Genomic DNA, 16,048 nt, shown 5'->3' with positions numbered 1-16,048 from the left:
GAAGACCCAGCCTCGTTTCATCTTCAAAGTTCTCACTGATGGAAGGAGGTTTTGGCTCAAAATCTCACGATACATGGCCCCATTCATTCTGTCCTTAACACGGATCAGTCGTCCTGTCCCCTTGGCAGAAAAACAGCCCCATAGCATGATGTTTCCACCCCCATGCTTCACAGTAGGTATGGTGTTCTTGGGATGCAACTCAGTATTCTTCTTCTTCCAAACACGACGAGTTGAGTTTATACCAAAAAGTTCTACTTTGGTTTCATCTGACCACATGACATTCTCCCAATCCTCTGCTGTATCATCCATGTGCTCTCTGGCAAACTTCAGACGGGCCTGGACATGCACTGGCTTCAGCAGCGGAACACGTCTGGCACTGCGGGATTTGATTCCCTGCCGTTGTAGTGTGTTACTGATGGTGACCTTTGTTACTTTGGTCCCAGCTCTCTGCAGGTCATTCACCAGGTCCCCCCGTGTGGTTCTGGGATCTTTGCTCACCGTTCCCATGATCATTTTGACCCCACGGGATGAGATCTTGCGTGGAGCCCCAGATCGTGGGAGATTATCAGTGGTCTTGTATGTCTTCCATTTTCTGATGATTGCTCCCACAGTTGATTTTTTCACACCAAGCTGCTTGCCTATTGTAGATTCACTCTTCCCAGTCTGGTGCAGGGCTACAATACTTTTCCTGGTATCCTTTGAAAGCTCTTTGGTCTTGGCCATGGCGGAGTTTGGAGTCTGACTGTTTGAGGCTGTGGACAGGTGTCTTTTATACAGATGATGAGTTCAAACAGGTGCCATTCATACAGGTAACGAGTGGGGGACAGAAAAGCTTCTTACAGAAGACGTTACAGGTCTGTGAGAGCCAGAGATTTTCCTTGTTTGAGGTGACCAAATACTTATTTTCCACCCTGATTTACGAATAAATTCTTTACAAATCCTACCATGTGGATTCATGGATTTTTTTTTCACATTCTGTTTCTCACAGTTGAAGTGTACCTCTGGTGCAAATTACTGACCTCTGTCATCATTTTAAGTGGGGGAACTTGTACAATCGGTGGCTGACTAAATACTTTTTTGCCCCACTGTACCTGTCTCCTGAAAACTGTTCTTGGTTTTCCAACATGATGTGAAAGGTGTTCTCTTAATCAATGAAAGATTTGTAATGATCTACTTTATTTTTCAGGCCATTTTAGGCCAAAAACTCACATTTGCCTAAGAAGCAAAGGAGCAGCTGAAGGTTGCTTTCACCTTGGTTGTCTTTCAGGGATTATGTTGGTGAGCTGTTTAGTCTGTTGGCAATTCACTCTATTTCAATTTCTTGTCTTGTCTTGTTAGACTCACATTGAAAATTCCAGCCTGCTAATTCCAAGTTCAACAGTAAACGATTCCAGATATTTAATCAAAATGTTTGCAGTTAATGGACTATCTGTTAAAAATCACAGAATTAAACCTGGAAGTGTGCAGTTCAATCGCATGTTGATCTTTTTTTCAAATCCACTGTAGTGTAAACACAATGAAGCACACAAAAGAAATGACACAGAAAAAGTATTTAAAATCTATTTAATATTTCGTGCAAAAATTCCAAGACATCTCTTGTGTAGATAAACTCGTAACAAGCATTTCTCATGTGTGATTTTGGCACATTTTTCCACACAAAACAACGAGTCTTCCAATCCTGAAAGTTCTGTGGGCTCCTTCTATGAACTCCAATTCTTAGCTTTAATCCTTTGCATAGATTTTCAACTGGATTCAGGTCAGATGATTGGCTGGGCCATTCTGGCAGCTTTCTTTCCCCTTTCCCTGAGACCAATGGAGAGTTTCCTTGTGTGTTTGGGATCATTATCTTGCTGGAACGTCCACACTCGTTTCATTTTAATCATCCTGGAAGATGGCAGCAGATTTCTAATCAAGAATGTCTCCCTACATTTTTCCTTTCATCCTTCATTCAATTGTACGAAGTAAACCAGTGCTGTATGTTGAAAAATGACCCCATGATTTTCCCACCTCCAAACGTCACTGTTGGTATGGTGTTTTTGGGGTGATGTGCAGTGCCTTTTGACCTTTGAGCTACAAACATGGCGCATTTTATGGCATCCAAACAGTTCAATTTTGGTCTCATCTGACCAGACTATATTCTTCCAGTATTTCACAGGCTTGTCTAAATGTTGTTCGGTTGTTCGCAGCATCCTTTTTCTTCAGCTGTGGAGTCTTGCATGGTGAGTGTATATACAGGTCATGGTGGTTGAGTGCATTATTTTTTTTCCTCTGAAACAATTGTACCTGCTGCATCCAGGTCTTGCTGTAGCTCTTGGACAAGTTTTCTGAAAAGTCTTTTCACTCCTCTGTCTGACATCCTGTGGTGAACACCTGGCTGTGGCCGGTTTATGTTGAAATGATCTTTCCACTTCTGGATTTTGGCCCCAACAGTTTCTCACTGGAACCTTCAGTAGTTCAGAAATTGTTCTGTAACCAATGCAATCAATAAGGTTTTAAAGACCTTAAGAGTATTCCTCTACTTGTATTCCTTTGTAATATTTCTTTTATCCTTAATTGAACTCTATTTTTCTGTAATTCAGATTTATGTATTTCCCTTTCCTGTCTATATTTCCCACATTCTAACATGTTCAAACCTTTCCTCTTGTCCACAAAATTCACAATTCCCTGTTGTGTGACACCTTGGTAATAGGTGGCAGGATTGCTTTTTAATTACTGATAGATTTCAGCTGGTGTCATGGCTTTTCATGCCTTTTTGCACCTTTGTTTCATCATGTGTTCAATACCTTTTCCCTGTGTCATTTCTCATTATTACACATTTGAATTTACGAAATTTATGGATTAATTTTATATCATTTGGAGCAATGCTTATTTATCTGCTGTGTGTGTGGATTTGGTTTGTCAAGATGTGATATGTGCACTTCAGAAAGATGCAGAGAAGGACCGAGTGACATTCTGAATGGCATCTTAAATATTCTGGATTTTCTTGTAACCTGGAGAATGATGCACTTACTAGATGACTGACCCAAAAATATGCAAGTGTGCGGTTTGTGATGACACTGACAGATAAATATTTTTTAAAAGGCTTAAAGTTTGTGTAAGTTTATTTTCCTGATTTTCAAGCAGGTTCAGTAGTCAGATTTGGGGTTCAGATTGGGACCCACAGTGTGGAGACTGAAATCAGCCAATACCTCAGTTCAGCAAGTGTCATTGTTTGCATCTGTGTAAGTCGCTGTAACTAACTGAACTTGAGCAGTGACCTTTTAGACAGTCACTGCCCTGCCAGAGACCCTGATGGCTTGCAGTTTTTTTGTGTGATTTATTTTACATAAAGAAAAATGTCCATGTTTCCACCCAATTTTATCCGCTTATCCACTTCAGGGGTGCTGTAACTTATTCCAGCTGTCACAGGGTGAAAGGAAGGTTTCGTCAGTCGGAATCCAAACAGTTTTCCTCCAAGTCTAAATTGTTCAGACAAAATATTTAGGCTAATGTTTACAGTATTTCAGTGCTTCAGCATTTAACAGAGTATAGAAGCATTCACACCAGCAGCATTTAATATATATATATTTGAAATAGTTAAAATTGTAAGATGAAATATTTTACTTAATATTGAATCATTTGGGTCTACATGTCTACTTCTGAGGAATGCAGTCGTCTTGTTAAACAATGTAAGAACTGCAAAAAACACAGCACTACGTGAAAAGTGGATTTTCTTGTTTGTTGGTTTGTTTTGATTGCTAAAAGTGAACAAAGTTACACACTAATGAGATTAGAAATAGTTCAGACTATTCAAAGGGCATTCTCACTTTTCTAGTTTATCTGGAATACATAGATGCATTTCTGCACTGCTTCCAGTCAGTTATTACTGAAGTAATATAGTATATATTAAGAAAAAATGATCCAAAATGTTAATGTACTTATGTCCTTTCCTGCTTTTTTTTTGTCTGTTTCTCCTTCACAGAGGCAAATGTTTGTTCTGCGGTATCTAAAGAATACATCTCTGGCTTCTTGTGGCTTTATGAGGACTGGCATAGCAAAGATAACCAAGATGTTGCCATAGCAATCCGTCATGCGCTCCTGTGCTGCCTCCTTAAGGCCACTGACAGCACTGCAGGCAGGCAGGCTTTTCTATCCCAGGGAGGTATCAGACTCCTATATCAAACTGCACAGGTGAGTTCAAATTGTTTCTAGGTGAAGTTAATCTGACTTCATGAGGTAGAAACCAAATGCCTGTGTGCCAGTATAGTCCTTTTTCCATTAGTACCTACTTAAATCGACTCGACTCGGCTGTATTTGATCAACCTAATCTAAATGCATTTATCATGCTAAATTGCAAAGATTTTTAAGTTTTTGTTGAAGGGTGTGTCCATGGTGCCAAAGTGAATATCGATGATGTTTAGCATCAGGAGATACAACTTTATTGGCAATAAACACAACACTTTGATTGGATCAATATGTGATCCTCATATTTAATTTGTATGTTGACTAAGTTTTTTAACCCTTGGCTGTAAAAGGGTATTGTTGACACCCTGCTAGGTAGGCAGGCAGGTGGATAATGTGGACACCCAAGTTTGTGAATGCAAGAGCAAATTAATGGATTTCTTTTTAAATTTAGTTTCATATTGATACCATAGGTGTAGCTACTAAAAATCACGGACTAGTTTGAATCTCTGTGTCCTAGACATCAAGGTCAGGGGTCAGAGGTCACCTTTCCGAAAAAAGATTTTCTGAAAATCTTGCATCTGAGGGGTACCCCTGGCCACTGCCAGTAATTTTATATTTATTTTATATATCAGAACAGCAGGGCTGAACGTGCATTCAGCCAAGTCAATGACTACAATTAAAATGTTTTTTTTACCACTCAGTGTGCTAAATCAACAGATTAACAATTTCCTGCTGCATTAATACTGTCCTTTTAAAAACCAGGTTGCATTTTACTGCTACTTGTCTTATGTTCTCTACAGTTATTATTTGATTTGCCACTTTGTATTTATTTTTTTTTGTACTATCTACCATGACATTTATTTAAGCTCTTTTGCTATACAATGGCAGCAATGATTCACTAATGCCCTGAGGAATTTGCAAGCTTGCTCATTTACTAGGAAATGAATATGCTTAAATTTTATAGTACTTTCATTTTAATAAGATAAGATAAGATAAGATAAGATAAGATAAGATAAGATAAGATAGAACTTTATTAATCCCTCGGGTGGGTTCCTCTGGGAAATTCGACTTCCAAAAAAAGCACAGCAACGACCGAAGTTACAGTTACAGAATTGTTATATATATATATATATATATATATATATATATATATATACACACACACACACACATAAATACAGAGACAAATATAAATAAAATATACGAAGGGGATAAATAGAATAAATAGGAATAAAAAATAAATAAAAATACAAGTGAATTGCACATTTCAAGTATTGAGTCTATTGCACTGTTGACTATTTACAAAAAGTATTGCACAAGGTATTGTACAGTGAGGTGAAGAGGCACTACAGCTTAGTTGTTGCCCCCTCCTTTGTCCTCCTGTTTCCCCTCCCTCTCCCCTCCAGAGAGGAGTTAAACAGTCTGATGGCGTGTGGGACAAAGGAGTTTTTAAGTCTGTTAGTTCTTGTCTTGGGGAGAAGCAACCTGTCACTGAACAGACTCTTCTGATTGTTTATGGCCGTGTGCAGAGGATGCCCAGCATTGTTCATAATGTCCATCAGTTTCTTTAATGTCCTTTTTTCTGCCACTGTCACCAGAGTGTCCAGCTTCATGCCGACCACAGAGCTAGCCTTCCTGATCAGTTTCTCCAGCCTGGATGAGTCCTCCTTTGCTGTGCTGCTCCCCCAGCACACCACAGCATAGAAAAGTACTCCAGCAACCACTGACTGGTAAAACATCCTCAGGAGCTTCCTGCAGATAAAAGACCTCAGCCTCCTGAGGAAGTACAGTCGGCTTTGGGCTTTTTTATACAGGTGCTCTGTGTTGCATGACCAGTCCAGTTTATTGTCCACCCACAGCCCGAGGTACTTGTACTTGTTGACCACCTCCACCTCCTCCCCCTCTATCTGAACCGGCAGTGGACCTGCTCTAGACCTCCCGAAGTCCACAACCAGTTCCTTAGTCTTTGAGGTGTTGAGTTGCAGGTGGTTTGTGTGACTCCATGCGACAAAGTTCCTCACCAGACTTCTGTACTCCTCTTCCTGATCATCCCAGATACACCCCACGATGGCCGTGTCATCTGCAAACTTCTGAATGTGGCATAATTCAGAGTTGTAGCAGAAGTCAGAGGTGTACAGGGTGAAGAGAAGAGGGGACAGCACAGTTCCCTGTGGTGCTCCTGTGCTGCTGACCACAGTGTCAGACGTGATGTCCTTCAGCCTGACGTACTGTGGTCTGTCGGTGAGGTAGTCGGAGATCCAAGCCACCAGGCAGGGGTCCACCTCCATCCTGTTCAGTTTTTCCTGAAGCATACAGGGCCGGATGGTATTAAAGGCACTGGAAAAGTCAAGAAACAGGATCCTGACCGTGCCTTTTCCCCCATCCAGGTGTGAGTGGGCTCTATGCAGGAGGTACAGGATGGCATCCTCCACTCCGACACCCGCCTTGTATGCAAACTGTAGTGGGTCCTGGGCATGTTGTACCTGTGGTCGGAGGAGGTTGAGGAAGAGCCGCTCTAGAGTCTTCATAAGATGTGACGTCAGTGCCACCGGTCGGAAGTCATTCAGCTCATTGGGCCGGTTCTTTTTGGTGACCGGGACGATGCAGGATGTCTTCCAGAGGGCGGGCACTCTCCCCAGTCGCAGACTGAGGTTGAAGACTCGTTGTAGCGGCTCCCCAAGTTCAGCAGCACACGCCTTTAGCATCCTAGGACACACCTTGTCTGGGCCTGCTGCCTTTCTGGGGCGAAGCTTCCTCAGTTGCCTCCTGACCTGATCCACTGTGACACTGGGAGATGTTTGGGAGGAGGGGAGGGGGGGAGATGTCTTGCTGCTGAGAGAGGGATTGGAGGAGGGGGGTGTCATGGTGTCAGGAAGGGGGGGAAGCGAGGGAGGTAGGAGAGTGGGGATTGGACTCTGTAGTGAAGGTGAGGGTGGGGGGGTTGTGGGCTGGTCAAACCTGTTGAAGAAGTTGTTGAGTTCGTTTGCCTTCTCCACAGTCCCCCCCACTGTGCTTTTCTTGGTGTTGTGGCCTGTGATGGTTTTCACACCATTCCAGACCTCCCTCATATTGTTCCTCTCCAACTTCTGCTCCACCTTCCTCCTGTAGGTGTCCTTTGCTTCCCTCAGGCAGCGTTTCACCTCCCGCTGTGCTGCTTTCATCTCCTCCTTCACTTTGCTCCTGAAAGCCTTCTTCTTCATGTTGAGGACAGCTTTGACTTCCTGTGTTACCCACGGTTTGTTATTAGGATAACACCGTACCGTCTTAGCAGGGGCGACTGTGTCCACACAAAAGTTGAGGTAGTCTGTAAGACAGTGTGTCGCCCCCTCTATGTCCTCACCATGTGGGCTCAGGAGCACATCCCAGTCTGTGGTGTCATAACAGTCCCTCAGAGCATCCTCCTTTTCTGGGGTCCATCTCCGGATGGAGCGCGTTGTGACCGGCTGCCTTTGGACGAGGGGTGTGTATTGTGGCTGTAGAGATAAAATAAATAGAGATAAAGGAGAATATCAACCAGAAAATCCAAAGAAAATGGAGAAAAGAAAATCACATAAAAATGATAAACTGTAATATACAAAAGACAAAATGAATGAAAGACAAATGTGAGTTTGGGAGGGTAGGTTTCGGCATTCTGTTGGTACAATATAGCTCATTCATTAACATTAAACTAATCTGTTAGCTCACATTTTTCTGGAGTTTTCATGTTGTTTCAATTTTCTTGTTTGTTTCTGTGCAGACATGTTTATTAAGCAAAAATCTGGAGTGTTTGGTGGAGCCATCCGTGCAGCTGATGAGGAAGTGTCTTCCTAGAATTCCTCTACCAGTCACATCAGATCAGTCTGCATATAGCTTTCTCCTGCCTGGTACACCTGCTTTCACGGATGTTAGTGAGACACCAGGTAAAGTCCCAGGATTCATAGACCTCCAAAAACTGTTTAGACCTCAGGAGCCCCAAACAGACTAATTAAATCTTTAGTTAATCTTATGTAGTCTGAGACTGGCCATTTTTATTCCATTAAGGGTTAATGGGGTATTTTCGTCACCCCACTGCGTGAGCAGGCAGCGTGGACACCCACGTTTGTAGATTTAATAACTTGAGAATGAGGCAACGTAGCACTTTGATATTTATACCATAGGTGTATCTACTGAAAATGAACAAGACTGAATCCCGGTGACCTTGACCTCAAGGCCAACGTTTAATAAAATTAAATGTAATTAGGAAATGATGAGACATAAGAGGGTTTTCGGAATTCTGTTCCATAATCAGTTCCATAATCAGTTTCAGATCAAATTGTGCACATCCAACCTCGCTGCACATGGAGATTACTTCTGATTGGATCAATTAGAAGCTCACTCCACCTCTTTACACAACTTGATGTGTTCTGATTGGATCTTGTCTCTTCAGAACATTTTAATCTAATTTTTATTCATCAAAGTGTCAATACATTTCAACATAGTTTTTGTCCTTTGCATTTGTTTAAGTTTAAACCTAATTGAAGTTTAAGTATAATGAAATATGCTAAATAAATTAAATGTCCATTATGATTGTAATTTTACTTTGGAGTCAACAGTCACTCTAACTTATCGGTTTTCTGTTGTGTATATATGTGTTGTAGATGAGAGCAGTGATGAGAGCGATGCTGAAGAAGCTGAAGATAACCATGAGGCCAACAACAGAGACTATGTGAGTCTATGCAGATGGAGTGCTTAGGATTGTCACCTCACTGCAAGAAAGTTTATGGTTTGAAATCTGGTTTTTGGCCTGTGCATACCTTCTGGGTACTGCAGCTACCTTCCACAGGTAGGTAGCTGCAGTACGGTGGATTTGATATATGCTGCTGTGAGTATATATTGAAGACTCATGAGTCATTATGCATTTGTGTGCATCTTTGTCCAGGATGATGACTTGGAGACTGACCTAAACAAACTTCGTCTTCCTCCTGACCCTGACAGACCTAAAGAGCTGCTTACACAGTACAGCTGCTTTTGTCCTGAGCTGTCACATGATTTCCAGGTATGCACCTCTCTCTCGCTCTCTGTCTTGTGTTTGTGTGTGTGCATTTGTTTGTTAGATGAATAAATTGTTAAATTCCGCAAATGTGTTGTTTCTTTGGACTTCAATCATCCGATTCAATAAAGAACACTAAACAAAGTAGTAGAATAAACTGTTTGGCATTGGCAACAACGATTCAGCAAGTTTCTCAAGCACCATTTAAGGTGAAATAAACAGACTTTCCACCAGTATAATATTCATTGCCAAGAAACATTGTTACAAAGAAATAACTGACCAAAGACAAACTTCCTTTTGTGCTAAGTTTATTTTTTTAAAGGCAAAAGATGTTGGCTTCATGTTTAATTCAATAAAAGTAATACGTGTGTTGTATTTTTTTTTGTCTCAAGACACTGCCGACATTTTTCTGTATGAAGCCAAACCCTTTGTCTAGATTAACTTTAAACACAACCATAAAACTGAAATGTTACTAAGTAATTAAGTAGAAAGTAAGAAAATGGTACAGATCGATGAAAAAGATTTGATATTTTCTTAACCACTTGTCCAATTCAGGAATGCAGGGATCCTGTGCCAGCTGTCTACAGATCACCAGTCCATTACAGGGCTGTGTTATGACCTGGTTCATAAACCACAACATAAAATGGAGACTGAAACCACAACTTTATTTAAGCTGAAAAATGACAGCAAAAAGGAATCAGTTAGGAGAGCATAACAAGGTCCACCCTTTGTCAAGTACAGACAATTAGCAATTAAACCCAGTCAATTGGCAGTGCCACTTTAAAGGCAGGTAGTGCTTGCAGAGGGGTGTAACACCTCCCCCAGGAACTCAAAATGAATTTAGAGAAATCCCCCTGGAGTCTTTTCTAGTTGTTGACCTAAAAGACAAAATGGGGAAAGATGGAAAACAAGTGTGGCTCACAGCAGCCACAAACGAAGTTACTCCAATCAGTGGACACCTACAGCCAAGACACAGAGGCAGAATATCATTCCTGCCTAAGACCAATTTAAAGTCACCAATGAACCTTCTATGCATGCCTTTTGGATTGTGGTTTGAACCTGGCATACTGGAGAGATCACACAGTAAGAATATGCCAAGTCCACACAGCAATGCTTCAGGTAGCTGGCAGATTGAGACCTAGAATCTTCTTGCTGTGAGGCAACAGGGCTGACCTCTACACGACAGCTTCAAGTTGTATTTAAATTTGTAGTTAATTTCAGACATTTCTATGATATAGTGAAGAACAAACAAAACACGTGTTCGTATTGGTCATGACTGTACTGTACCGCATGAAATGGAATATGTTGTCACCTAATTAAGATTTTTCCATCTTGTAATGATACACTAAAGAGCCAACAGTAAAATCACTTATGAACTGATAACCTTTATCATCTTGTTACAATGCAGGGATGCACCTGCATTGAAAAACAAAATCAGACAAAATATTAAAGTGACGCTGAGGTTAGCACTGTCACTTCACAGCAGGAAGAGTTCTGATTCAAGTCTTTGAGATATCACGGCCTTTCTATATGGCATTTCCTGCACTTGTGCCTGTGTGAATTTCCTCACTTCGTGTTCCTCCCACTGTCCAAAGACTGCTCATGGATGTGAGGTAGATAGTGTGCTTAAATTATATAAAATAAAGCACTGTGTGGTTATGTGTGGCTTGTAGTCTGAAAGACTTTGAGTGGCCAGTTAGACTAGAAAAGCACAATATAGATGCTGTTACTGGCAGCTGATGTCACCGTGACGTCACCACGCAATGATTTTGTAGAGTGACAACAATATTGTCTGTAATATTTAACCACTACATGTATTTTCAGGTTTTAGAGTCAGTTTACCTGTATATATGTATAGTATGATCTATGTGGACCGGAAGCAAACAATGTGATGTCTAGAAATGTCATCTCATCACCCTCGGTGTGGAAGAAGGAGGCTAATAGGTAGACTCTTGTTTAACATGGCATACTTATTACGCTGGCAATCACGATTTCAACATAATTTTTTTCACTTTTGCACACATCATCCACATAATTTTCTATATAATCAAAACTTTGTAATGCCACATAGCCAGGTAACAGTTTTTTCAAAAGGCTCTCTATTATGTATTTGCTAGTTCCACACTCACCTCACCTTGGAAATAAATGATGCAGCATTGACTCTATAACTGAACATAGCTCATGTTTCAAAAGACCAAGGTATGTTTGTACATAGGCTACTGACTGGGTTAGCTCTCAACTGCCCACATGTTTACACAAAGCCTCTTCAGAAAAAATCAAGCATCTTTTGTGAGGTCTTGCAATGTACAGTTGGTGTTTTGCCAGAGTAAGACGTGACTATATCTGTGTTTTTCAGGAGCTGGATCTGAGTTCAGAGACAGGGGATAGTTCAACAGCATCATCATCATCAGATGATGAGGTAGTGCTGCTTAACAAGGACAGGACAAAGACTACTGCAAGTCGAGATTCCTCTACCTCTGATGGTTCTTACTCAGAGATGGAAATATCCAGTAGAGACATGCCAGGTCAGAGCCAGCTTAAACACACAGCAACACTGGTCCAAAAGTAGGGTCTCTACTTTACGAAAAGTTGCATTGAGATTTCTGTTGTGTTTTTGTGCTACGTAAAAAAATTGAATTGAACTGAAAAATTATGATCAATTACAAAAAGATAGCTCTGGATAATGACATCAGCCTATAGAGAAAGTGATGCATATTTCCAGCTTATGCTTATCCCTCTCACAAACAGAAGCAGAATGAGTAGCACTCTTTACCATCTACTTTTAAGAGCAAAATCATTAATATATTTGAATGTTTATAACAATGTTTTTAAACACAGCTTTATAACGGCTAAAAATGTTAACCTTTATTTAACCAGGAAAAAACTCTTGAGATTTAAAATCTCTTTTACAAGAGTGTCCTGGCCAAGGACAGCATACGATAAGTTATATAAATTTATAGCACCTAAACATGCAAAGTTACCAGTTAAGTACAGTCAAAGAGTAAAAAACACAGCAAAGAAACCTTCTAATGAGGTTAACAACCTCATCAGAAATATTAAAGCAGCTTATTTACATTCATTCTTTATTATTGTTAGTTGTTGACAGATTTTTAAAATCAGTTTTTAATGATTAAATTATTCACTTTAATTAAAAGTTTAAAGTTGACATTTATGAAATACTGAGCCAATTCTAAAACTAAAACAGACTAAAAATGTCTGCTTGAGTACCTCACAGCTAGTGAATTGAGTTAGTAACCTGATTACCGTTGATTACTGACCATGCCTTAAACTAATAAATTATAAGTTTACAATTCTGCCAGCAACTAATTGCTGGTCAAATATCTGCAAAATAACACATTATTGTCTTTTTCACTCAATCGTGAATCTATTTTGTTTCTTTTGCAAGAAATATTGCACATTTCTTTTCATCCTCATTAATTCCACTGATTTTTATTTGCTCTGCTAAGTAAACAATACTCGGGACCTCTTCTAAGAATTACAAGTTAATTTCACAAAAATTCTTTCACATCACTGCATTAGCTCCTTCATTTTTTTTGTGGGAATTTAAAAACTCAATGGATTATTTTCCCTTTCTCACTCTTCAGCTGCTGCCCATTTAGAAGCGTGTGATTTCCACAGTCACAGCAGCATCCTGGGCACAAGCCCTGGGTTCAGGACCATGGTTAGAGGGGCAATGTAAGCTCAAAGTCTTCATGCTAACTGCATGTACTGCATGGACTAAGGTTCTGTCGAGCTGTTTTAACTGAAATGTAAATTATCCTGACAATGCAAAACAAACTGTCAAAAACTTAAATCTACTGCTTGTTAAACTGACAAGCGGCATGAGGCAGATTCAAGGCCAGAACTGTGGCATTTATTTACATGATGCAGAAATCCAACTTGCCTGATTCATCCATTCACACCTTCATTTTGTCTACAGAAGTGCTTTCTATTTAACATTCACATACTCGAATGGAATTGCAACTTGAGCAGCTTGGGGTTAGTATCTTGCGCGAGGATATTTGGGGTGTAGACTGGAGCAGACAGGGACCAACCTTCCAATTAGTAGAGGACATGGTCTACATTGTTATTCTTCTTCCAGCAGTACTATCACCCTAGTCCCGTCAGCCTAACTTTTATTTGGTTTTGTTTTGTTTGGTTTCTGGTGTTCGGCGACTAACTCCGTGTGCATCACTGAAAGAATTTAAATCTTTCTGACTTTGCTGTTGCTTTTGAATTCTCATCTTAGGAGTCTGACCTCATTCCTTTTTAATTCTAGGGGAGAAGCCTCCCCATGTCAGAGAGAAGATGAGCAAGATAATGAAGAAGATGGAACAGAAGAATTTTATCATCATACAATAATAGACAGGTTACTGGAGCGGCACGGAGCCGGTATTCCCCACCACGATCCCAAGCTATATTGTGCTGTAGCTTCCAAAACCAAATCCATTCCAGATTTTAGCATCCTGGCCTTTCCTGATTTCTGGGGTCATCTTCCACCACCAGGACATCAACCCATGGCCCCACGCAAACCCAACATACAGAGGTATTAGATACATGCAATAATAATGTAGTTCATGTAACAGGTACGTAGAAAGTTAGACCTCTAAGCATTTTTATAGTGAAAAGAATGGAGAGCGTTCACTCCAGAGGGCCACATGTTTACCACCAACCGTATTCCTAATATGGTAAGAAAAGCAACAGAGGCGATGACAGGGTTTTAGTACTGGACAATAGCAAACTATTAGCATGTAATATAATGAAACCTGGTGTAATGATGTGAAACACCTATGTCCAATCACAGCAAGAGGTGGCAGCAGGGGAAATGTTTAAACCTCCTGGATTGCTTTTGTATTTGATCAGCTTTATCCATTATACCATCACAGCTGGTGACACTAACAGACTGAATAAATTGACCAAAAACTTTTGTGAGCAGAAAAGAACAGATGACTGACTGATGTTACAGCCTAAAGAGGAAGTATAGCGATCACAGCAGGAGGTATATAAGTATTTGAGCAATAAGTATTTAATAATGACTCAGATATTTACTGCTGCTGTAAATATAAAGGATAGGTTTTTTAAACATATTTCAAGGACTGTGATTCGAGTATTCGACGCTTGACTATGCTTGTGTGTTTATCAGACAGAAAGTGTTTGAAGATATTCAGCGTTTTCTGAAAACTGATGACATCATTAACCATGTTGTCTTTGACCTCGAAGATAGCAAGTAAGTTACCCTCCCCTCACCCCCTGCTCCCCATCTCCATTCTTTCTTTAATTGGTTGTTTTCCCGGGACGGACTTGGACTTGACGATTTGAGCTTGAAAGATTAAAACCTTAAACCTGAAACCAACATGTAGACTTGTGTTTCTGAGCTGATTAAAAGCTGTTGTGGTCCTCACAGCACAGCCTCTGCAAAACCTATGATTTTATTGAATATGAAGGTTTTTTGGAACCATAAACATCCTCAGCAGTAATACTGATCAATGTAATGCTGATGGGGAGCATTTTTCAGGAAAATAAATACTTCTATTTTTGATACTTGTAAATGTTAAATTTGACAGTAATACAGTTTTATGTGTTGTTTTATAGTATTTGTTGCTTTTGTTCCAAAATAATTCCTTCACCACTCATAAGAGAGTGTGAGTGATGTTTGAATCTAGTACAATTTGTCTTGGGAAAGACTAAAAGAAACTTTATGTTTATCTATGCATCAAGCCATTTTCTTCTGCTTATTCAATTCAGGGTCAGGGGAAGGAGGAAGGCGGGGTACAAGCTTGGACAGCTTACCAGTCTGTGGCGGGTCTAGAAAAGGCAACCATTCATTTTAACTTAATTACATTTTTTTGGAGGGGTTGCACCCAATGTTCCCACTAAGCTGCGCGTGCGCGCAGTTGCACACTGCTGGCACGGTCTCTGTGCACAGAAAATCTGCGTTGCGCACAAAAAAAAATCTAACCTGAATTGAAATTAAAATTAATACTTTAACAATTCTGTTTGGCAGTGTTAGTCAGTAAGTGTCTGGCTGCTCCCGTATAGGATTAGAACGATGCCCAGTGTTGGGAAGGTTATTTTTAAAATGTATTCCACTACAGATTACAGAATACATTTTATTCTGTTACGTTACTCAATGAGAGTAACGTATTCTGAATACTTTGGATTGCTTAATATATTATCATGCTTTTTACAACTACATGAATGTCCTATTGCTGTGTGATTTATTACTATTACGGCTCCAAACCGTAGTAAAGGGACCTCTGGCTAATACGGTGGGTTCCGTGTCGGGCTCGTAGCCGAAAAATAGCTTTACTTTGTTGCCTGGGTCAACTTTGCTAGCGAGAGAGAGACAGAGAGAGGCATTGAAAGGCTGCTCCAACGGAACTTACTGTTTCGGAGGAAAACACGAACACGGTGTACAGTCGAGTCTTAATAACTTACTTACAACTGGGCTCGGCAGGCACTCTTTTTGTCTGCAGTGATTATTATATTTACATGCTTCCAGCTCTCGTTTCTGCTCGATGTCAACTCGTACTTTTCTACCATCCTTTTTCTCCCTCCTCGCGCTCACAAACACATAACGGGTATGGCAGTCCATTCTCCCTGCAGCACGGACTACACTGCCCATGAGGCTACATTCTTTAGTGCTATGCATTCTGCCTGTTAGCTTAGCACAACAACAACAAAAAGGCGCTCTCTCACCCAGGAAACACAGTCGCAGAGAGAGCGTCACCCTGTAACCATGGCAACCGTAACGCTGCTGCCTGGAACAACAGAACAAACAAAACCCAAACAGTCCTGACCCGCGACAATATGAAACAGGGAAGTACCGCCGTGTAATCCATTTATTTCAACAAAGTAACTGTATTCTGAATACCA

General features: G+C 40.5%; 1 protein-coding gene across 2 annotated transcripts in view; it reads left to right on the top strand.

Annotated features, from left to right (window-relative positions):
• agbl1 (AGBL carboxypeptidase 1) overlaps window positions 1–16,048 on the top strand; it is an 82,077-nt gene that overhangs the window by 41,049 nt on the left and 24,980 nt on the right. The window contains exons 8-15 of one of the 2 annotated variants that reach the window (XM_024803046.2): window positions 3,962–4,170; window positions 7,901–8,063; window positions 8,781–8,848; window positions 9,062–9,178; window positions 11,529–11,697; window positions 12,778–12,868; window positions 13,452–13,718; window positions 14,316–14,399. In XM_024803046.2, coding sequence (XP_024658814.2) covers window positions 3,962–4,170; window positions 7,901–8,063; window positions 8,781–8,848; window positions 9,062–9,178; window positions 11,529–11,697; window positions 12,778–12,868; window positions 13,452–13,718; window positions 14,316–14,399 — 1,168 coding nt within the window. The remainder of the gene's footprint in view (window positions 1–3,961; window positions 4,171–7,900; window positions 8,064–8,780; window positions 8,849–9,061; window positions 9,179–11,528; window positions 11,698–12,777; window positions 12,869–13,451; window positions 13,719–14,315; window positions 14,400–16,048) is intronic. The other variant, XM_024803047.2, reaches the window with a different exon arrangement.

Source organism: Maylandia zebra, linkage group LG7, assembly GCF_041146795.1.
Source record: "Maylandia zebra isolate NMK-2024a linkage group LG7, Mzebra_GT3a, whole genome shotgun sequence".
In the NCBI taxonomy this organism is placed as follows: Eukaryota; Metazoa; Chordata; class Actinopteri; order Cichliformes; family Cichlidae; genus Maylandia; species Maylandia zebra.
Note: the sequence above shows the minus strand (reverse complement) of the source record. Positions and strands in the feature narration are given on the sequence as shown.